General features: G+C 44.0%; 1 protein-coding gene across 4 annotated transcripts in view; it reads right to left on the bottom strand.

Annotated features, from left to right (window-relative positions):
• The window catches only part of LOC139456571 (protein CASP-like), a 132,468-nt gene that overhangs the window by 15,597 nt on the left and 93,914 nt on the right, over nt 1–22,957 (bottom strand). For 2 of the 4 annotated variants that reach the window (XM_071238357.1, XM_071238358.1), the window contains exons 13-16: nt 21,497–21,612; nt 18,345–19,452; nt 12,671–13,153; nt 5,818–10,282 (exon numbers count right to left, since the gene is read on the bottom strand). The exons of 1 other annotated variant lie outside the window; for it this stretch is intronic. In XM_071238357.1, coding sequence (XP_071094458.1) covers nt 9,339–10,282; nt 12,671–13,153; nt 18,345–19,452; nt 21,497–21,612 — 2,651 coding nt within the window. In that variant the 3' untranslated portion in view covers nt 5,818–9,338. Of the gene's footprint in view, nt 1–5,817; nt 10,283–12,670; nt 13,154–18,344; nt 19,453–21,496; nt 21,613–22,957 lie in introns of those variants that run through there. One more of the 4 variants, XM_071238359.1, reaches the window with a different exon arrangement.

Below are 22,957 nucleotides of genomic sequence, written 5' to 3'. Positions count from 1 at the left end.
CATTCCAGTAAAACTCAAAGCAATATAATTAACATACACTTTGACAGATAATGGATTGTCTTATACATTTTGATTATATTGTCAATTGCACAATAATAAAATAACATAAAGAACTAGCTGGCTGCACTAGTCCCCTCTCGGCTACATCTACTGTACATTCGTCCCCCTACCCTTCCATCGTTGCACAGTCCCATTTCGTTACTCACTCCACCTTTCAAATCCAAACTCACAAACTGCTCACCTTCCGAGGTCGCACCTCCCAATTCCCAATAGCACCGCCCACACCCAAGTTGCCCCTCATTCCAAGTTGCACCTCCCCCACCCAAGTTGTACCCCCCTTTCCCACCCCCAACCCAAGTTGCACCGCCCCCTGCCATGTTTTTGTTAATATCAATGAAAGCGCCACCTGTGTCGCCAGTACAGTGCCAAGCACGAACAAGTCACTCCTGCATGTGTCCTTGACCATGCAGTTCTATTAAACGTGAAAACTTTGACTGTAACAAAATAGCATCAACAATAAGAACAAAAGTTCAGGTAGGGGTGTTCAGAAAAACAAGATAAAACCCATAAACTGGATCGACATGCACAGCAAACTCAGGACTACAACTACCACGGTACCTGTTCTCTGAGTGATAAACACACCCATCTACCTACATTCAAGTCCAATACAAATCACTGTACTGCCATTCCATCTATACTGTAGCACCAGAACTCTTCCAATCGTCTCTTGCTGTGCCACCAAATTACCACACCCCAAAAAACACTCAAAGCCATCATATGTCATCAAAACAACCCCTGCCCCTTCCGATAAGCCTTATCCCCTCACTGTAACAATAACAATTTCCTTACATAAAGGAACCAAAATCCCTGTGCATCAGAAAAGCTTTGAGCGATCTATCAAAAAAACAATCCCATTAAGATCAGATCTTTTACTACGATTAGAAACCTCTGTGCCTCAAGAGCTGAAGATTGGTTGGTTGGTTGGTTGGTTGTTTATCGCCGCTCTCAGCAATATTCCAGCTATATGACAGCGGTCTGTAAATAATCGAGTCTGGACCAGACAATCCAGTGATTAATATCATGAGCATCAATCCACGCTATTGGGATCGATGACATGCTTCAACCAAGTCAGCGAGTCTGACCACCCGATCCCGTTATTCGCCTCTTACGACAAACATAGTCGTCTTTTACATCTGAAGAAACCTCCATACGTCACATCAGGTTCACCCTGAGTGAAAATTGACTGACCAATCAAAATGAAGGATGAGTGGGTTCTTGGACAAATCAGATGTCAGCTTTCTAAAATGATTAATCTTTCGATGATAGCAAAAGAAAACCGCCACAGAAGACAAATATGCCCTCAATAGTACACCCTTTTGAGTGTAGATGTTATGGCGTTCAGAACTTACCAAAATATCCACAGCAACATAATAGTTTAGATTTTCCCTGATCTATTTGTTATCGTTATACAGATTGCATTGCTCACATGTACAGAAAATTAAGAAGCCTTGATGCTGACTGGCTGATTGGCAGACGTAACCTACTACGGTCTTCATGAAGAGAGGTATGGCACAGGGGTAAAAGATCAGATTTTAATGAGCTTGTCAGAGAAACAATAGTCAAATGCCCATCAAAAAAGACCCCTCACTGCCTATTTCCCAAAATAAGAATGATATGAATGCCAAAGGAGACCCGTTCCTGGCCGCCCGAAGAAAGCTAATTCTGCACCCTGCATTAACCACACCACCATGCCCACTTGAAGACAGTTACCACGGCACCATGGCCACAAGAATGAAGCTGCACCCTGCCCACTAGAATGAAGCTGTACCCCTGAAAGCTACCGGTGCAACCCACCCTTGCAAATGCCTGCCTCCCCACCCAACCAAGTCCATGAGAACAACCGTGCCTCTACACATAACCCCAGAAGAGATCAGCCCTGCTAAGAATTATATCCCTACCCCAACTCCATCTCATCACAACATGTTGTCCTTCCAATAGCACCAGACTGAAATGTAACTTGTTCCTACTCAGCACTGTACAATGATCCAGCTTGTACCGACAGCACTGTACAATGATCCAGCTTGTACATACAGCACTGTACAATGATCCAGCTTGTACTGACAGCACTGTACAATGATCCAGTTCGTACTGACAGCACTGTACAATGATCCAGCATGTACTGACAGCACTGTACAATGATCCTGCTTGTTATGACAGCACTGTACAATGATCCAGCTTGTACTGACAGCACTGTACAGTGATCCAGTTTGTACTGACAGCACTGTACAGTGATCCAGTTTGTACCGACAGCACTGTACAATGATCCAGCATGTACTGACAGCACTGTACAATGATCCAGCTTGTTATGACAGCACTGTACAATGATCCAGCTTGTACTGACAGCACTGTACAATGATCCAGCATGTACTGAAAGCACTGTACAATGATCCAGCTTGTACTGACAGCACTGTACAATGATCCAGCATGTACTGACAGCACTGTACAATGATCCAGCTTGTACTGAAAGCACTGTACAATGATCCACCTTGTACTAAAAGCACTGTACAATGATCCAGCTTGTACTGACAGCACTGTACAATGATCCAGCTTGTACTGACAGCACTGTACAATGATCCAGCTTGTACTGACAGCACTGTACAATGATCCAGCTTGTACTGACAGCACTGTACAATGATCCAGCTTGTACCGACAGCACTGTACAATGATCCAGCTTGTACTGACAGCACTGTACAATGATCCAGTTTGTACTGACAGCACTGTACAATGATCCAGCTTATACTGACAGCACTGTACAATGATCCAGCTTAAACTGAGAGCACTGTACAATGATCAAGCTTGTACTGACAGCACTGTACAATGATCCAGCATGTACTGACAGCACTGTACAATGATCCAGCTTGTGCTGACAGCCCATACTGGCTGCAAGTCGACATGGCGCACTTAGCTGCAGGTGGTGGAAATAAGCCTGAATTCCTGTGTAAATATGAGGTGTATATACAGTGGTTATTGCACAATGAATGATACACAGGCTAGTTAATGAGTTAAAGCAACATAAACGTGAATGCATTACCGATTGCAACACCACTGGCCTAGCTTCAAGCCATCATTTATTGCAACATTCCTCAACTCAATGTGCCAGGCAGTAATATCAATCAATCAATTAATTATCCAGGTATAAAAATATACAATCAAAGTGCCGAACATTTAGATATGTTTAGGTTTTGTAACTAAATCCTAGCTAATGACTAAGTGAACATATCTCTACTTGTCATGTGGTCACGTCCACTGGGCTGTGATGGAGTCAGGACAGATCCCCGTCTATGAAATGATTGCATTACCCTAGCCACACACCGACTCTCTGCCCACTGCAGGAGCAAGCTGCTGATGCAAGCATGAGATTCCCTCTATGGATTGGTCATATATTATAGGGAGGAGTGAGTGAGTGAGTATGGTTTAACGCCGCTTTAAGCAATATTCCAGCAATATCACGGCAGGGGACACCAGAAATGGGCTTCACATATTGTACCCATGTCAGGAATCGAACCCGGGTCTTCAGCATTACGAGCGAACGCTTTAACCACTAGGCTACCCGACCACCTCTATTATAGGGAGGAGGGGCATGAGATCTTACACCGCAGGAAAAGGAAGGTCCTCCCCATACCTAGCATCCCCTTTGCCTTTTTCTTACAATTTTCACATGACCCCTAAACAGTTCATGACAAAACATAATGAGTGACATTTTGAAATAAATTTTGTCGCTATCTTTTATTTCTTGGACAGCACTACCCTGAACCTGTACTGATAATTGACCCTCCCTAATCCTGTCCAATGTTATATGACCAGTCCACAGGGTGAACTCCCAGTCTGCAGCCAACATGCAGGCACAAGTGATTCAAACTGGACTACATTCTTCTGAGCGTTACTGTTTAAAATGAGTAGGTAATAGTCATTTCTACCTTCCGTACTGAAAAGGGAAAAAAATCAAAAACTTCATTACTGATCGCTTACAACCTATACAAAAGATGGACCATTAAATCAACCTTTTTTAATATGTCTCAGAGTTGATGGTTTGATAAAAATATTCTTGGTAGCGGTCAATGAGAAGGAAGCATGACCTACTAGGTCTCTTGGACAGTGAAAGTGGAAGGTGCCCTGTCTTAAACAAAACACAAATAAATCTTAAAACCCTGAACAGAAACCATATGTCCCTTAAATTGTTCCAGCGTAAACATTTCAGTATTTAAAACGAAACATGATCAGTCATACAAACAAAACATTTGGCAACAAGTTAGTGTCAACAAAACAACTGCTTCCATAGCAGCTGTCTACAGCTGCATGATCCAGTCATATAAATGCCTAAACTAAAACTCTTCCTGTAAGTAAGGGAGATAACTGTGACTATTGTCAGGCTAATTGTGATGTACCACATGAAAATTATTCAGTACATTTTACAGATGTTTCTGTTAATATTTTGTATCAAAACACTGGTCCTTTCCCAATGAGCCTACAGCCCATAGTGTAGTCGGGTCAATCATTCGGCCATTCTTCCACCACTCCCCACACCCTGCTATCAACATATAGGCTGTTGGCTCACAAGGACGTCCAAACACTAGCAAATGCAAAATGCTAAATTAACAATATGTAAATTAAAGCTTTGGTAATTGTAAACATTACGGGTAGATAGCACTATCTCAATCAAATGGCATACTGAGAAGATCAAAATGCAACAATGTCAATTATGAAACAGCTGAAACAGTGAAAATGACAGGATAGATGTAAGTTGAATTGGACAAGACTAACAAGTGATATTAGAAAATATTCTACTGGAGGCTACAGAGCAATTTAAAGGCTAGGCCCACCACTTCTTGTATCTGTGCTGGATTTCAGGTTTTCTCATTCTACAATAGTCCTGCAACACTTTCCCCAACTCTGAAACCTGGTGAGGCGGTCGTCCTGGCTACCCCTATGCCAGTCCCTATGTCTAGGCTAGTCATGTACACCTAAGAGATGGATATTTACGTACTAGTCAAGGCTCGTCATGTACCCTAAATGAAGGATATTCATGCACAACTAGTCAAGGCTAGTCATGTAGGCCTAAATGAAGGATATTTACGTACTAGTCAAGGCTCGTCATGTAACCTAAATGAAGGATATTCATGAATAACTAGTCAAGGCTAGTCATGTAGGCCTAAATGAAGGATGTGTATGTGCTAGTTAAAGTTAGTCATGTACACCTTGATAAGACTTGTAATTTACACCTAAAGAGTCTAGACATGTACACCTACAGAGAACCAAATACTGACACCTCCATGGAGGCTAGTCATGTACACTTCGATAATCATACACCTGAGGCTAGTCATGTACACCTGAAGCTAGTCACGGACACTTACACCAACAGCAAGCTAGTCTTTCACAGCTGCTTATAGGCTAGTCATCTACAACTAGACAAGACTAGTCATGTATACCTGAGACTAGTCATATACGTCTACATATACACTAGTATGTGTACCTACACAAGGCTAGTACGGACACCTGAGTAAAGTCATATACGTCTACAAGTAGGCTAGTATGGATACCTACACAAGGCTAGTCATGTACACCTGAGATTAGTCATATACGTTTACAAATAGGCTAGTAATACCTAAACAAGGCTAGTATGACACCTTGGGCTAGTCATATATGTCTACACAGAGGCTAGTATGTATACCTACACAAGGCTGGTATGACACCTGGGGCTAGTCATATATGTCTACACAGAGGCTAGTATGTATACCGACACAAGGCTGGTATGACACCGGGGGCTAGTCATATACGTCTAAATACAGGCTAGTATGTATACCAACACGAGCCTGGTATGAAACCTGGGGCTAGTCATATACGTCTATATAGAGGCTAGTATGTATACCGACACAAGGCTGGTATGACACCGGGGGCTAGTCATGTCCGACTTGACAACACTGGTCACTGGTATGGAGTACACCTACTACTACAGATATGCCTGTACCAGACAGCAAGAAGTGGGAGGCCAGCCCAGCATAGGCACGGTAGAACCACAACCATCCCGAGGTTACAGCTGTGTCACACACAACCACCAACACCACACAACAGTTGAAGAAGCTGCTCCGCCTGTTCCGCGGTCCGCCCATCTGGCAGCGCACTGGACCGCTACCACAGAACATGCTGGCGCCGCCTTAGTAATTATCAGAAATCACAGACTCACATGTATCTATGGTTACAGTTTCTTCATTGATCTTACATTTGTCCATAAGATTACCTTCTGACATGTTTTCAATAAGTGCACACAAATATTCAATGAATGTTTCACTACATCTACTTTCGAACGAATTATAACCCAAAATAGGGACCAATAGATGAACAAATTGCAAATATGGTCCAGAAGATGAACTAGAATAGAATACATGAGCGTTTATGATAAAGAATTGCAAAACTCAACATTGAGATCATTTAGGGCATTGCGAGATTCTTCTACGGCAGCTTGGTAGCTCTGTTACCCTGTGTGACATCGCACCAGAATATTCTTAACTTTCTTCTACTATGTATCAAGAAGTCCTTTCTTAAAAACTTCATGGTTTAACATTTACTTTCCTACTGACAGCCTGACCGTTGCAGTCTCATGACATAGGCTCCTTGCTTAACACTACGTACAGCTGAAACATCGTCTTCTCGAGAAGTCTTTAACATACAACAAATACAGTCAGACGTATAAGAAGGCCATCTAGGCATCAGTTTCAATCTAAATATTGCACAAATATTTCTCCTTTGGAGAATATAAATCACTACGTTTGGCTCACAAAAGGCAATTATTTTGATTTAATATCTCATTTAATAAATCACTTGTACAATTTATCAGTTTCTCCCTGCATAGGTGGACTTTGTAGACACTGGCTGTGATATTGCACACATAACTTGCACGTAACCATGGTAACACAAACACTACTCACAGTCAAAATCAAAATATCAGAAGTAAAAGCCATTAGGATGAAAACTGACTTGAGTCTGCTGATTGAGCCATGTGTATATAACTACATTCCTAGGTGTTACTACAAGGAGACTATCTACTTTGGCAGTATTACAAGTAATGTACAAACAAGCAAATATAACATAGCGGTCGACACATACAACAATATACAATGTAAAAGTAAGTGTAAGGGTACAACTCCTCAACAAGACTAGATCTTTGGTGTGCATATATTGAAGTGGAAGATTGCGGAAATAGCTGTTGTAGTAGGACATAGTGCATAGATAGTTACAGTGATCTGAAGTCAGTGAGCAAAGTTCATTCCCACAATATCCAAACTGCAAAGAAAGAGGAATCACTTGAAGTGAAGACACAACACAAATTCCAGCCAGATTGTCCCCCTTTGTTGTCAATACACCTGAGGGGTGAACTGTCACACTTTTAAACCATGAAGAAAGAAAGGAGTTGTCCCCCTTTGTTGTCAATACACCTGAGAGGTGAACTGTCACACTTTTAAACCATGAAGAAGAAAAAAAGAGTTGTCTTCCCTGGCAAAGGGGTGGTCTCCCTTGGCAAAGGAGTTATCTCCCTTGTAATGAGAATGAAAGGAGTAAGAGAGCACTACAAAGTATCATTAACATGAGCTGCCCCTGATACAGAAGCAGTGATGTATTTGGCTCCGAGCGGTGCAACTAGCAAGCACAACGATCAGGGTTATTTTGACATGATTTAACATGGGAAACACAAGACTAAAATATCTCCACATTTCCATGGACCTCAATCTGTTCAGACTGAAGCTTAGCACCACAATATTAGTACATGATTGACAGTCCTGTATGAACAAAGGGAGACAACTGAAGCTGGTGACAAGAGTGGCACTGCGTGCCCAATGGGTGTTGACTTGCATGTAATGGACACAATCTGACCCAGTTCAGGTAATCCATTACAGACAAAACAAATCTGAATATAAAACTGTGTTAAACAGATGAAAATATTCAATCGATAATGACATTAATGATCAGATGGGTATTTTTGGCAATTGTTTAACATCAGAAAGCTCTGCAGGTAGTGACGGAACTTCCCATTACATTGCAAGTCAATTTCATCCCTGCCAGTTTCACACCTACCCCACAGCCTGCTCAGTACAGGGCAACACTGAGTGACACGCCCACCACCTCACTACTCACATACTTTGGGCCAGACCTAAACTCAACCATGATAATTTTCTTAATTTTGTAAATTTTCACTTGGGGAGACCAGTGGCAAAAGGCACTAACAAAATAGAGATCTTGAAGATGGAAACAATATTTTTCTATGCATATCCCTGTTTTGATGGATGCGAAAAAAATAAATTTCATATCAATTGATCAAATCACTGGAAACATAAAAAAAAAAACACAAAAAAAACCTTGAATACTTATTACTGTATAGAAATTAATTTAAATTCCCAATGTTTTCACCAATCAAAACAAACATGCTCAAACCGGCTGAGCAGCATAAACAAACATGTCGGAAAAAATTCTCAGTACTAAGCACTGGAAAAAACAGATTTCTTTAACATAATGTTTTACTCTATTTTTGTATTTAAGGCCCTGTGGGATGAGTGAGTTAACATGGGTAGTGAGTGAGTGAGTGAGTGAGTGAGCAGGGCCCTGACACACGAGGTAGTGAGGTAGTCGCCAGCAGGGAGAGTCAGGACCAGCAGGGGTGGGGGGCTTCACACGTCGTCCATGTGTCCCCCTCCCCCTCCCAGCATGTATAAGCCTGCTTCCCAGTCTACAGACGCTTTAACAATGATTGACTTTGCCTTCCTCCTGTTCAAACAGTGGTCAGTGGCTGCTGATGAATATACAAGAAAGCTGATAGGATATACGTACAGGTGTTGATATGAGAGTTAGAACCTCCTGTACCTGCTATCGAGGTCGCCCCACTGACCACACTCTGACCAGGCCGGGCAACAGGCAGAGTCAACACCATGAGGTACAACATCATGTCATGATGTCAACAACCCACCGACTTGGCACAAATAATTAGTATAAATGGATATAGACTGTACACGTGTTGCACAACATCAACATTTACATCAGAAAGTAGAAAAGATAATATATTTGAGTTTTACGATGAGTACAAAAATAGATTGTTGTCGTTTTACCCTTGGCAGTCTAGAATGGTAGCCATGCCATGATTACAGAAGATGTCATAATTAGCGAACGAAAGGGCATGTGTGTGGGTGTGTCTGGTTTTATGTGAGCATACAGCACACCGGCTAGGGCACACCTCCCTTCAGCCATAGTACCCCTCACACACAGGCCTAGATGCAAAACACAATGCATCACTATCAGAACTCCCAATGTTCATCCTCACTAGATTCGATGTTTTTCTGTAGTTTTTCGATACTTGCATCACGGTCTATTTCTTCCCAGTTCTCCTCGACTGTCTCAATAGCACGTTGCAACTTCTCTATTTTGTCGACGTGCTCGCCCCGCTTCAGGGTCAGGTCCGTCACACTGTTACTATTACTGTCATTGCTGTTCTCCTCGATCTCCTTGTTCTCCTTCTCCTCTGCCTCATCATCCCCATCAAACTTTTCCATGTTGGCTGCTTTCTTTATGGTTGCTGCTTTAATTCGTTCCAACTGCGTTCCTTCGTACACTCTCTGTGGGTTTGACCGTTTCCGTTTATTAACACCCGAGGCTGGTGTTGGTGGAGGAGGGAGGTTCTTGTCGTCCGAATCGGGGAACACTTGACTTTCACTTACACTGTCAACCCGCGACTCCTCGGAATCGTTCTTATCATCTGCCATTTCTTGTTCATTGTTCACTGAGTTGTTCCTGCTCTCTGGTGACCTCTGACCTCCCGGAGTAGCCACCGGTTCAAAGCGTGGAAACATCCACTGACTCGTTTCGTTGTTTTGATAACTTTGGTACTGGTTTGTGTCCCCTGAAGCACTAGACATGTCACTTTGATTGGAGCTTTCATCCTGAGGCTCTGCCTTGATGCTGTTGGTGTCGCTCTGGGTTGGGGTGCCTCCTCCGCCGCTTGCATGGTGCTGCTGTTTGGCCCGCATCCGGTGATTGTGGAACCAGTTTATAACTGTCTTCACACCAACACCTAGATCATTAGCTAATGCTTCAATGGTGCTCTGGTTTGGGTAGGGGTCCTGTGCATAGGCCTGGCGAAGTGAATCTTTCTGTTCTTCTGTAAAAAAGACCCGAGGTCGTTTTGGCTGAGTGGGTGAGTCAAAGCACCGTTCATCCAAGCTACTCTTCCTCCGTCGGTGAGCTGAAGAGACAAGAAACAAAGCTCTGTTATAACCCAAGAAACAGGGGAAGCTAAGAGATATCCAAGGTTACATGAAACAAATACAATTACCAAATTAAAATCAAAAGTGCAGCTTAGAAGATTTACAAATGTGTAAAGATACTTCAATCAATTTCAATGTGACTTGCTCTACTGTTCCTCTAACTAGGACTACTAAAAGCAGGCAGCTACAAGCTACTCTAGGTGGTGTGTGGCTACAGCTATAGTAAAGGCCTGAGAGGAGGACTGCATGTGGTGGGGATGGGGAGGGTGGAGAGACGACATGTCAGCAGGGTTACTCCTTGTATCTCTGTATATTTATAAAAGTGTGGCCCCGGAGGATGTTCTTTGACAGGAGGGATGGGGAGGGTGGAGAGACGACATGTCAGCAGGGCTACTCCTTGTATTATCTCTGTATATTTAAAACAGTGTGGCCCCGAAGGATATTCTATGACAGGAAGGATGGACTACTACTGGTATCATTGCTTATCTAAAACTGTAGTCCAGTGTGACCCTAGAGGACAGGAGGGATGGAGAGAGTGGCGAGACAACGTGTCAGCAAGGTTACTCAATAGATCTCCGTCTAACTAAAACTGTAGTCCAGTGTGGCCCTAGAGGAGCCTCTGTGACAGGAGGGATGGAGAGGGTGGAGACAAGATGTGTCAGCAAGGTTACTCAATAGATCTCCGTCTAACTAAAACTGTAGTCCAGTGTGGACCTACAGGAGCCTCTGTGACAGGAGGGATGGAGAGAGTGGAGACACGATGTGTCAGCAAGGTTACTCCTTGTATCTGTGTATCTAAAACAGTGTGGCCCTGGAGGAGCCTCTATGGCAGAGGGATGGAGAGGGTGGACAGACGATGTGCCAGCATGGTTACTCAATAGATTTCTGTCTATCTAAAACTGTAGTCCAGTGTGGCCAGGAGGGATGGAGAGTGTGGCGTGAGGAGATGTCAGCATGGTTACTCAATAGATCTACGTCTATCTAAAACTGTAGTCCAGTGTGGCCCTAGAGGAGCCTCTGTGACAGGAGGGATGGAGAGGGTGGCGTGACAAGATGTCAGCATGGTTACTATTAGTATCATTCCTTATCTAAAACTGTAGTCCAGTGTGGCCCTAGAGGAGCCTCTGTGACAGGAGGGATGGAGAGGGTGGCGTGACGAGATGTCAGCATGGTTACTATTAGTATCATTCCTTATCTAAAACTGTAGTCCAGTGTGGCCCTAGAGGAGCCTCTGTGACAGGAGGGATGGAGAGAGTGGAGACACGATGTGTCAGCAAGGTTACTCAATAGATCTCTGTCTATCTAAAACTGTAGTCCAGTGTGGCCCAAGAGGAGCCTCTGTGACAGGAGGGATGGAGAGGGCGGAGAGACGATGTGTCAGCATGGTTGCTCAATAGATCTCTGTCTATCTAAAACTGTAGTCCAATGTGGCCCTAGAGGAGCCTCTGTGACAGGAGGGATGGAGAGGGTGGAGATACGATGTGTCAGCAAGGTTACTCAATAGATCTCTGTCTAAAACAGCAGTCTTTTGGGACCAAGAGTTATTCTGTAACAACACTGATAAGAAAGGGCTAAATTTGACCTAGAGGCTATTCTATTTATTCCAATTAGATTGCTGGACAGGATGGTAGCTGACCAAGAGAATACTACAATCTCCTGCCTATGTCTCAATAATAAACTCATGTTGTGGTGCAGAATGAGGACAGTGGGGCAGCTATGATAGAGACAACCTGCAGCATAATCTGTCTACAACATTATACACAGTGGTAAAGTAATCACAATAGCCTTATGTGGACAGACTGGTTAGTGGGGCAACCTGTATCAAGGAAACCTACAGGCCCATTCTATATTTACAACAAGAGACTGGTATTGCTGACAGACGAAGGATGGGTGAGGACAGAATAGAGCGGACAAACTTGACTTTCCGGAAACAGAGGAGTCCTCAAAATGTCATCATTCGAAAAATGATCAACTTTGCCTCCAGGCATGACCTTACGGCTTCCCTTCTTCGGTTAAGGGTATTGTATTGTGCATAATGTCTGTTATATCTGAACTGGTATCAAAATGTTTCCAGTATTTGAGGATTAGTTCACTGTAGTTCTCCTTCACTAAGTCTGAAGTTTGAATGTCTGTGTTAGCGTTATCGTCAGAGGTATGTATACTGCAGCAAGCACTCTCACAGTTATTTCATAATCCTGTTCTACAATGGTACATGTGTCACTATTCAAAGGCTTAGTCAAATATTCAGTTGTAGAGTTAAACTGGTTTTAGGAAAAGCATGTGCTTGTCTGACTGACTTACACTATTTAAAGAAAATGTTCGTTAGTTTGTGGATGGAGGCGCCTCTATATATGGGGCAGACCTACCTTTCATCTGACTTTGGTAATGTTTTAGTCGCTCTACACTCTGCGGGTCCCGTAGCCATAGATGCATTTTGATAAAGGGTTCTCTCCCCTTGATACTGAGCATGTGCCATGGTTTAGGTTTTGACAGTAGCTCACTAACTGAGCCCTGAGACAGGCCTAGTACAGCCTCGCCGAAAAGCTTTTGTCCTAAGTTGTGGAACTGCAGTACATCTTTAACTCGACTGGTGAGCCCCAGAGTATCGATCTCAGACGTCATGGCTATCACCTCCAGAGTGGAGGAGGGGAACGCCAAACTGCCCCAGTTACGTGGAGGTGGATCGTGAGGAGAGAAGACGACGTCACCTGCCGCTGCTGCCGCGGCAACAGCAGCTGCCGTGGCGAGAGAGGGCGCATGGCTAGGTGGTGCAGAGCTACGGTGGTTGGGGGGACGAGAGGAAGTCTTCTCAGTAGGAGGACAGGTGGTGGGCAGAGGAGGTGGAGGCTCTACGGAAAACAAAACGGTAACAGCAAACTAGAGACAGTCTGGAGGGAGCACAGCAGGTGACAGGATGAGTGAGTGAGTGAGTGATGGCAATGTATGCCAGGAGAGATGGCAGAGCATAGGTGGGGAGATAAAGTGATGAGTGATGGCGATATGTATGCCAGGAGAGATGGTAGAGCATAGGTGGGGAGGGAAAGTGATGAGTGATGGCGATATGTATGCCAGGAGAGATGGTGGAGGGGGAAAGTGATGAGTGATGGCAATATGTATGCCAGGAGAGATGGAAGAGCCTAGGTGGGGAGGGAAAGTGATGAGTGATGGACCAGATGTATGCCACCAGAGATGGTGGAAGGGGAAAGTGATGAGTGATGGCGATATGTATGCCAGGAGAGATGGTAGAGCCTAGGTGGGGAGGGAAAGTGATGAGTGATGGACCAGATGTATGCCACCAGAGATGGTGGAGGGGGAAAGTGATGAGTGATGGCGATATGTATGCCAGGAGAGATGGTAGAGCCTAGGTGGGGAGGGAAAGTGATGAGTGATGGACCAGATGTATGCCACCAGAGATGGTGGAGGGGGCAAGTGATGAGTGATGGCGATGTGTATTCCAGAAGAAATGGTAGAGCCTAGGTGGGGAGGGAAAGTGATGAGTGATGGACCAGATGTATGCCACCAGAGATGGTGGAGGGGGCAAGTGATGAGTGATGGCGATGTGTATGCCAGGACAGATGGTAGAGCATAGGTGGGGAGGGAAAGTGATGAGTGATGGACCAGATGTATGCCACCAGAGATGGTGGAGGGGGAAAGTGATGAGTGATGGCGATGTGTATGCCAGGAGAGATGGTAGAGCATAGGTGGGGAGGGAAAGTGATGAGTGAGTGATATGAGACATGTGAGAATGGTGGATGGATGAGCGATGTGCAAGTGAATTGTGAGGTGAATGATGGATTAGTGTGGCATGCAAGTGATGGATTAGTGAGTGATGTGAGTTATGTGAATGGTGGATTAGTGAGTCATGCAAGTGATGGATTAGTGAGTTATGTGAGTGATGTGAATGGTGGATTAGTGAGTCATGCAAGTGATGGATTACTGAGTAACGGATAAGTGAGTGATGTGCAAGTGACGGATTAGTGAGTGATGTGCAAGTGACGGATTAGTGAGTGATGTGCAAGTGATGGATTAGTGAGTGATGTGTGGATGAGTGATGCCAGACATGCCAGAAAAGGTTATTAGAGTAAGAGAAAGATGTAGGAGAGATACATACTCTGCTTCTGTGAGAATAAGTGTGTGATGGTCAGGATGAATGCAATGAGAAAGATGATTGAGTGCAGGTTGTGTCTGAAAGAATGTGTAAATGAAGGACTAAAACTAGATACATTTGCAAGGAGGACAAGAGATGCAATGATTCAGATGTGGATGGCATATATGAGCAGGGTGACAGTGGATGGTATAATGTGAGGGAACACAATAACACAGAGCTAGTACAAGGGCAGAACGGATGTTTCAGAAAGACGTAAGTACAAGGTGTCAAAGATAGAAACATGTGGAGTGAGATTAATGGCAGATTACTTTATACCATGGCGTGGAAGTGAAGGATATTCTTGGAAACTGAGGAGACTCATGATGGCATGGGAATGGGGAGATGACAAAACAGGAGGTGAGGTGAAATCGGGTTTAACGTTGTGTTGAAGATTATTGCGCTTATACAGCGATGTGAATGCAGATGTGTGTGTAGCTGCTTGTACCAGTCTGGACTTACAAGGGTTTCATATTGCTAGCCCACTGAGATACCATGCTGCAGTTTTTAATGGATACCTTCAGACACATCATACAGACTCCAAGCCGACCGTTTTATCTCCTTAATGCTGAATGCCAGGCAGGGTAACAACAGATACCATCTTTTAATGTCTTTTGGTATGATGTAGCCATGGCTTTGAATCACCAACCTTCCACTTTCCTTGGAGATAATTTATCAACAAGACCACAGAGGCAGTCAATCGGTGGTGGTGTGTTTTGGTGTGTGGTGGTGATGGTGGTTGTCTAGGATGACATCACATGTAGTTTGGGGAGAGTCTGGTGGTACTGTAGGAGGTGTAGCTGATGTAGTTGGTGGTGGTAGGGGTGGTGGAGGTGGTGATGGTGGTGATGGTGGTGGTAGGGGTGGTGATGGTGATGATGGTGGTAGGGGTGGTGGTGGTAGGTGTGGTGGAGGTGGTGATGGTGGTGGTAGGGGTGGTGGAGGTGGTGATGGTGGTAGGGGTGGTGGAGGTGGTGATGGTGGTAGAGGTGGTGATGATGGAGGTGGTGATGGTGGAGGTGGTGATGTGGTCAGGGTGGTGGAGATGGTGATGGTGGTAGGGGTGGTGGAGGTGATGATGGTGGTAGGTGATGGTGGTCGGGGTGGTGGAGGTGGTGATGATGGTAGGTGACGGTGGTCGGGGTGGTGGAGATGGTGATGGTGGTAGGGGTGGTGGAGGTGGTGATGGTGGTCGGGGTGGTGGAGGTGGTGATGGTGGTAGGGGTTGTGGAGGTGGTGATGGTGGTAGCGGTGGTGATGGTGGTAGGGGTGGTGATGGTGGTAGGTGATGGTGGTAGGGGTGGTGAAGGTGGTGATGGTGGGTGGTGATGGTGGGTGGTGTGGTAGTTGGGATGTTGGTAGGGGTGGTGGAGGTTGTAGGGGTGGTGGAGGTGGTGATGGTGGTAGGGGTGATGGTGGTAGGGGTGGTAGGGGTGGTGGAGGTGGTAGGTGTGGTGGTAGGGGGGATGGTGGTAGGGGTGGTGGAGGTGGTAGGTGTGGTGGTAGGGGTGATGGTGGTAGGGGTGGTAGGGGTGGTGGAGGTGGTAGGGGTGGTGGAGGTGGTGATGGTGGTAGGGGTGATGGTGGTAGGGGTGGTAGGGGTGGTGGTGATGGTGGTAGGGGTGATGGTGGTAGGGGTGGTGGTGGTGGTAGGTGATGGTGGTAGGGGTGGTGAAGGTGGTGATGGTGGTAGGGGTGGTGGAGGTGGTGATGGTGGCTGTGTAAGATGTCGTGTGGTGCCCCTGAGGTGGGAACTGGGTATATAGTTGTTGAAGGACATCAAGAAGAAGCAGGAGAGGCTGAAGAGAATTGCAGGTATTAGTATTGGGAACAGAAGGATGAGAATGGGCTATACCATAATGAAGGGGTGGCTATTCCACGATGAACATGTGGTTATTTCTGAAGCTTGAACAGCTGAACTTAGCCCCAAAGGATGGACACTATTTTTTGGTTGTATCATCCTACCCAAAACATCAGTTCAATTACCATCCCTTGCTTTCTCTTATCAGCTCTTGGTGTATCCCAAGTTAAAGGGTCACATCATAATTGCTTGTTAATTCAAAATGTCGTCATTCTATATTGTGCCAACATGAAAGTTATCCACTGTTCGTAATGTCAACAAATAATAATATTGTTCACAAGAACAACATTTCCCTTCACTGTAGATACAAATCAGAGCCTCCTCAAAACTCACAAATAGGGATTATGTCCCTTGGTTATTTATCCGAAGTGAACCAATTCACTTGGATCAGGTAATAAAAATTGTAGCTTGTTTGTTATTCTCAAGTTACTAAAACTGATACTATTTTGTTTCCATGACAATGTGCCAATGTGTCTTTACAGCCACCAAGCAGGAATATCAGTCCTGCCACACACCTTTCCTTCAGCATAAATATGAAAACAGTCCACCAGTTTAGCCACCAGTCAAAGTCTGAGGCTGGTAAAATCCCTTTTGGTTCAGTAAACGTCAGGTCTTTGTGAACAGACCAAAATCTACTGAAAAGGATCCAAAAATCATTTGGGGGCTTGTAGACTCATGGTTTGGGGCTCTAGATCCTAAAATAAAGTGGGTATGGTTTTACTTCACTTTCAGTGATATTTCTACCCATTGTACAAATGAGGGGAATCCAACCTTGGTTTAAGACTTGTCGTGTGAACGCTTCAACCACAAGGCGAGCCTTCCGCCCAAAGTATGATAGGATGGGATATCTAAGTTACCCTACTAACTGAAGCTTTTGCAGCGTATCACTGCACTAGGAAGCAGGTAGGAGGCAGCAGCGAGTTAGACAAGCAGAGATGACATATGGGCAAATGATGGGCAATGGATGACCGATGAATGATGGAGCGATGGATGATGGAGGAATGAATATGATGACAGAGTTTGAATGAAGAATTCTCAAGTGAACATAATGCAAAATATCTAAAGAACAAAAATAAGAGGAGAAACAAAAACTATGTTACAAGCAAAGACAGATTCCAAAATCGTCAGATCTGTTCCCTGCACTGCTCTTGCTCTGCCGAGTCTCGGGATGTGCTGACAATTCACAAACTGTTCTCACTGCTGCAGCTAATGAGTCAACATCAGAGATGGTGAAGGTCCTGATGGGATTTACAGATTAGCGAAAAAGGACTGAAAAATTCTTTTGTAAGTGTAATGCTGGTCTTAATTTTACCATAAATATAGAACGTAAAAATGCAAAAGATTTACTTCTGTATCATAAAAGTGAAAAATGCAACAGAAAAAATAATTGTTCTAGGTCCCAGTAGCTTTTTACAATGCATTGTTATCTACAGCTTTCAGATGGTTGTCAGTCCAAAACGATTGGTCAAACATGGATTCCATGAAGTAAAAAAGAGCAAAATTAAGAACTGATTCTTCTGTGCTAAATAATATAATAACAATCATGTTGATTTCAGTAAAAACGATTGCACCCCGCTGACTGAGGTTCTAAATCTTTCTGCCCACTGTATAATGAGGACCCTCTGATAGCACTTGTCTGAGGTCGGCTGGAGCAAGAGCTGCAGAAGGATCAGACCAACTAGAGTCTGAGGATCAGGAAGGTCACTAATCAGGATATGCTACAACTCAACACGTGCAGTCACACAGTTACCTCCCCTGTCAGATCCACTCTCCTAACAGGGAGGTGATACAGCTTGCCGATACCTACCATTTATCTTCTAGATCAACTGTATTTCACATAGCCAAAACATCCAAGATCATTGTTAACATCAAAACAGTATCATCTACTCATCACATGGGATGAAGAATGGAAACGATATCATCAGGAAGGATCATGCAAGTCTCGACAGCTACTCTTATGCTTGTGAAGTTCTATCTACAACTGACTACAACACCAGGCTCTAGGCTAAACGAGGACGCACACAGACACACATACCTGCCATGGAGACGGGCATGGGCATCGGCACCCCTGACTCCTGCACATTCTGACCCTGGCTCCGCATCAACTTGTCTGGGGGGATGCGGTACTGCGACGCCACCAGTTTGGGGATGGCCTCGGCATCCTCCAGGAAGATCTGCATGCGGATGAAAGGTTCTCTCCCCTTCTGTGTCAACATGTGCCATGGTTTGGGTCGGGCAAGCAAGTCACTAACACTGCCTTGTGAGAGTCCCAGCACATTCTCACCAAACAATCTTTGGCTTATGGAGTACTGACTAAGTGTCTCTTTCACTTTTTTCACCAACTCATCAGTGTTCACATTAGAATATTTATCAAACTGTTCTTGTGTTATTGGTGGCAGCACTGCTCGGAGAGGCTTCGATGTTGGCACATTGAGATTTGGGCGTGAGCTGAGTGAGTTCGCTATATTCTGCATGCGTTGGAGCGGAGATAGGCTCTCAGCATGGGGTCCGTACTGGGCAAAGTGGGGGTTTTCGTAACTGTCATGCCCATTGATGCGTGGGCGGACAAGAAAGAAGGCACTTCCTGCATGGCGTGAGTCGGAGTGAGGCGTATCCGAAGAGGAGGATGTAGATGAGGGAGGTGAGTTATGCGGTTTGCTGAGATCGATTGGTCCACAGTTGTTGATGTGAGATGTAGTGTCATCCGAAGTACTGTCAGGCGGTTCCGCTTTCACACTGAAACCGTTCTGTCCATCTGCGGAGCTTGGCTGATCATGAGCACTCATGGGGCTGTGCAGGTTGGTTATCTGAGCCTGGTGGGCAATCCTGGCCAACTCCTGCTGGTACATCGAGCTGGCAGCAATGTTTCCCGCACTCTCCGCCGCCCGAGCCAGTTTCTCCAGCTCTTGTCTGTATATCCGCGCAACCATTTCCTGGGCAGATGCCTCACTCTCAATAGAACTGGTAGAGTTCCGTGATGTGCGACCTCCATCCAAACTCCGTCGTGTGCTCTCACTGTCTCTATGGGGTTTTGAGGAAGAGACTGGAGTGGGTGGGGCGCTGGGGTACCGTCGTTCCGACCCTACCATCTTTGACAGTTCACGCTGGTAGATGCTTGTTACAACCGCATTTGCAACTTGTTGCTGCAACAAACAGAGTGGATGGTGCAGGCAATACCAAATACAAGCTTCAGACCACGTTATCATTACTGGCGTCAGCTGACTATTTCTGTTCCTGCAACTACAAATCTTTCAACCAAATCTGTTATAAATCCCTTATTAAACGTACTATTTCAATATAATTTGTCAATTTGGCTGTCTCGATCTGTCAGGATATGTTTATGCCTGTTTGTGTCTGTGTCTGTTACATGAGGGTCTGTGTATGTTGGTCTGCTTCATTAGGGTCTGTGTATGTTGGTCTGTTACATAAGGGTCTGTGTATGTTGGTCTGTTTCATAAGGGTCTGTCTATGTTGGTCTGTTACATGAGGGTCTGTGTATGAGGGTCTGTGTATGTTGGTCTGTTTCATTAGGGTCTGTCTATGTTGGTTTGTTTCTTTAGGGTCTGTCTTTTTCAGTCTGCTTCATTAGGGTCTGTCTATGTTGGTCTGCTTCATTAGGGTCTGTGGATGTAGGTCTGTTTCATTAGGGTCTGTGTATGTTGGTCTGTTTCATTGGGTTCTGTCTATTTCAGTCTGCTTCATTAGGGTCTGTTTATGTTGGTCTGCTTCATTAGGGTCTGTTTATGTTGGTCTGCTTCATTACGGTCTGTGTATGTTGGTCTGTTTCATTAGGGTCTGTTTATGTTGGTCTGCTTCATTAGGGTCTGTTTATGTTGGTCTGCTTCATTAGGGTCTGTTTATGTTGGTCTGCTTCATTAGGGTCTGTTTATGTTGGTCTGCTTCATTAGGGTCTGTTTATGTTGGTCTGCTTCATTAGGGTCTGTGTATGTTGGTCTGTTTCATTAGGGTCTGTTTATGTTGGTCTGCTTCATTAGGGTCTGTCTATGTTGGTCTGCTTCATTAGGGTCTGTGTATGTTGGTCTGTTACATTACGGTCTGTGTATGTTGGTCTGTTACATTAGGGTCTGTTTATGTTGGTCTGCTTCATTAGGGTCTGTGTATTTCAGTCTGCTTCATTAGGGTCTGTGTATGTTGGTCTGTTTCATTAGGGTCTGTGTATGTTGGTCTGTTTCATTAGGGTCTGTGTATGTTGGTCTGTTACATTAGGGTCTGTTTATGTTGGTCTGCTTCATTAGGGTCTGTGTATTTCAGTCTGCTTCATTAGGGTCTGTGTATGTTGGTCTGTTTCATTAGGGTCTGTGTATATTGGTCTGTTTCATTAGGGTCTGTCTATCTCAGTCTCCTTCATTAGGGTCTGTTTATCAGGGTCTTTCTGTCAGTATGTTTCATTACGGTCTATCCTGTCTCCATCATGGTCTACTGTATCTATCTATCTCTGTCATTTGGACAGTTTGTTTTTCTCTGTCTGTTGTGTATGAGTCCATCTAATGACTGTCCGTCTCATCTGGGTCAGTTCAGGTTTATCTGTCTGGCATTGTCTGTCTGTCTGTGTTGTGTCTGAATCTGTCTAAACGTCTGTTGGCTGTGTTATGTCAGTCTGTCTGACAACTCTAATGACTGTCTATCTAACTTGGGCTGGTTCATGTCTGTCTTTGTCTTTCTTTCTGTGTTGTGTCAGTCTGTGTTGTGTCTGTCTATCTGTGTTGTGTCAGTCTGTGTGTGTTGTGTTAGTCTGTGTGTCTGGTGTCCCCCGCCGTGATATTGCTGGAATATTGCTAAAAGCGGCGTAAAACCATACTCACTCACTCACTCACTCAGTTTGTGTGTGTTGTGTCAGTCTGTCTGACAACTCTAATGACTGTCTATCTAACTTGGGCTGGTTCATTTCTGTCTTTGTCTTTCTGTCTTTGTCTTTCTGTCTGTCTGTGTGTGTTTTGTGTGAATCTGTCAAACAACTCTAATGACTGTGTCATTATGGTCCAATTTGCATCCGTGTGTCTGTTGTGTTTTGCATCTAATGACTGTTGACATTGACCTCTGTGCAGCTCTGTCTGTTATGTCTCTGTGTGTCTTACGGCTGTCAGTGTCTGCTGTTTATCAGACTGTCCAGGGAGTCCATCTATTTTATTTGGTCCAGTGTGCCTTTCCAGAAGCCATTGTCATTACCTGCTCCAGGCTTTGCTTCATGTGCATGGCAGCCTGGGCCTCATTGAGGATTTGGTTGATGCGATCTTCTGTCGCATTGTCCTCCTTTGGAACGGTTGACACCAGCGGTTGTGAACCTGCAAGAGGACAAGGATTGTTACATGTGTCCCTTATAATGACACTCGTCACACACGCACATAATCATCATCACATCACCAGTATTGGATACTTCAAGATTACCAAACACCATCCTGCTCGAACAAGATACAGCTCTTAATCTAGTTCCTTTCCCAATTTTGGAAAATAGTCTGTATATATTTCTTATGGTCACCTGATGATGTACAAAACTGAAATGGTGTTAAATTGGTATAAATGTATCGTGACGAGAAAAAGCTCCATGAAAACTTGCCAAAGTGCGTTGTTACGAAAATATAATATGTAAACAGAACAGTTTTCAGTTGGTTTACAGAACCGACCAACAAAAAATAAAGAAATAAGAAAAAATTTTTTTGACCATTTGGGGGGATCTACTGCTTCACTTTGAATTTTACAGAATTGTTTGTAAGAATAATACAAAACAAAATCTTTAATCTCCAAAAAAAAATTAGTTAGCTTTCAGTTTCTTGTTAAAACATATTTAGTTTCCATTTGTTAGTAGCAGTTCTAATCTGGAAGTTAAAATACAAAAAACAAATTCTGATAAACTTCATTGAATTTCAGGCCAAAAACTTGCAAACCAACTAATGGAAAATATAAGGCATCAAAGGTGTTTTTTTCAAAATGTTGTCACGAAAATGATAAAAAATCACCTATATTGAATTTGAGGCCAAAAATTTGTAAACCAACTATTAGAAAACATAAGGCCTCACTGGTAATTTTTCAAAACGTGTCACATATCTGACTTGTAAAAAAAGTGAAGATGAAATAAAGATTAAGCCCCTCATTCTTAAACAGAATACTACTCATCATATTTCAAGACACAAGACAAGACATACTTGTGTCACTCAAAACGGATCAATACTCAAGCAAGACGTCCTAGATCAACATGACGATGTCTGACACAATTTATGTGGTGGAAAAAGATCTTGATGAATAATGAAACGGTATCCACTGAACTATGACATAAGAATAATAATCTTGATGTTACCATGGTGACAGGAAATTTAAAACAGATATCAAACTTGACAAAATGAAGACAAACAGATAGTTTTTGTTAAGGCCAGTTTGTCATGCAAGATCTACCCACAGAACAATACAACTAGACCAAGGACTTAGTCAAGGACAATATCAAGGACCAATGTGATGTTGGAAATAACAAGGTAGAATTTTCTGAATTGGTGAATACTGTGAATGGTGCATACTTTCAGCTATTTCAGCACAGCCTGTACTACATAATAGTGAGGGAGTTGGCTTAGCACTGCTTTCAACAGAATTCCAGTTATATCACGGCATTTTAGCTTAATGTGGGAGGAAAGCCCTAAG

The sequence above is a fragment of the Haliotis cracherodii genome, unplaced genomic scaffold, assembly GCF_022045235.1.
Source record: "Haliotis cracherodii isolate W230 unplaced genomic scaffold, xgHalCrac1.p SCAF_11, whole genome shotgun sequence".
In the NCBI taxonomy this organism is placed as follows: domain Eukaryota; kingdom Metazoa; phylum Mollusca; class Gastropoda; order Lepetellida; family Haliotidae; genus Haliotis; species Haliotis cracherodii.
This window is presented reverse-complemented; position numbering and strand designations above follow the sequence as displayed.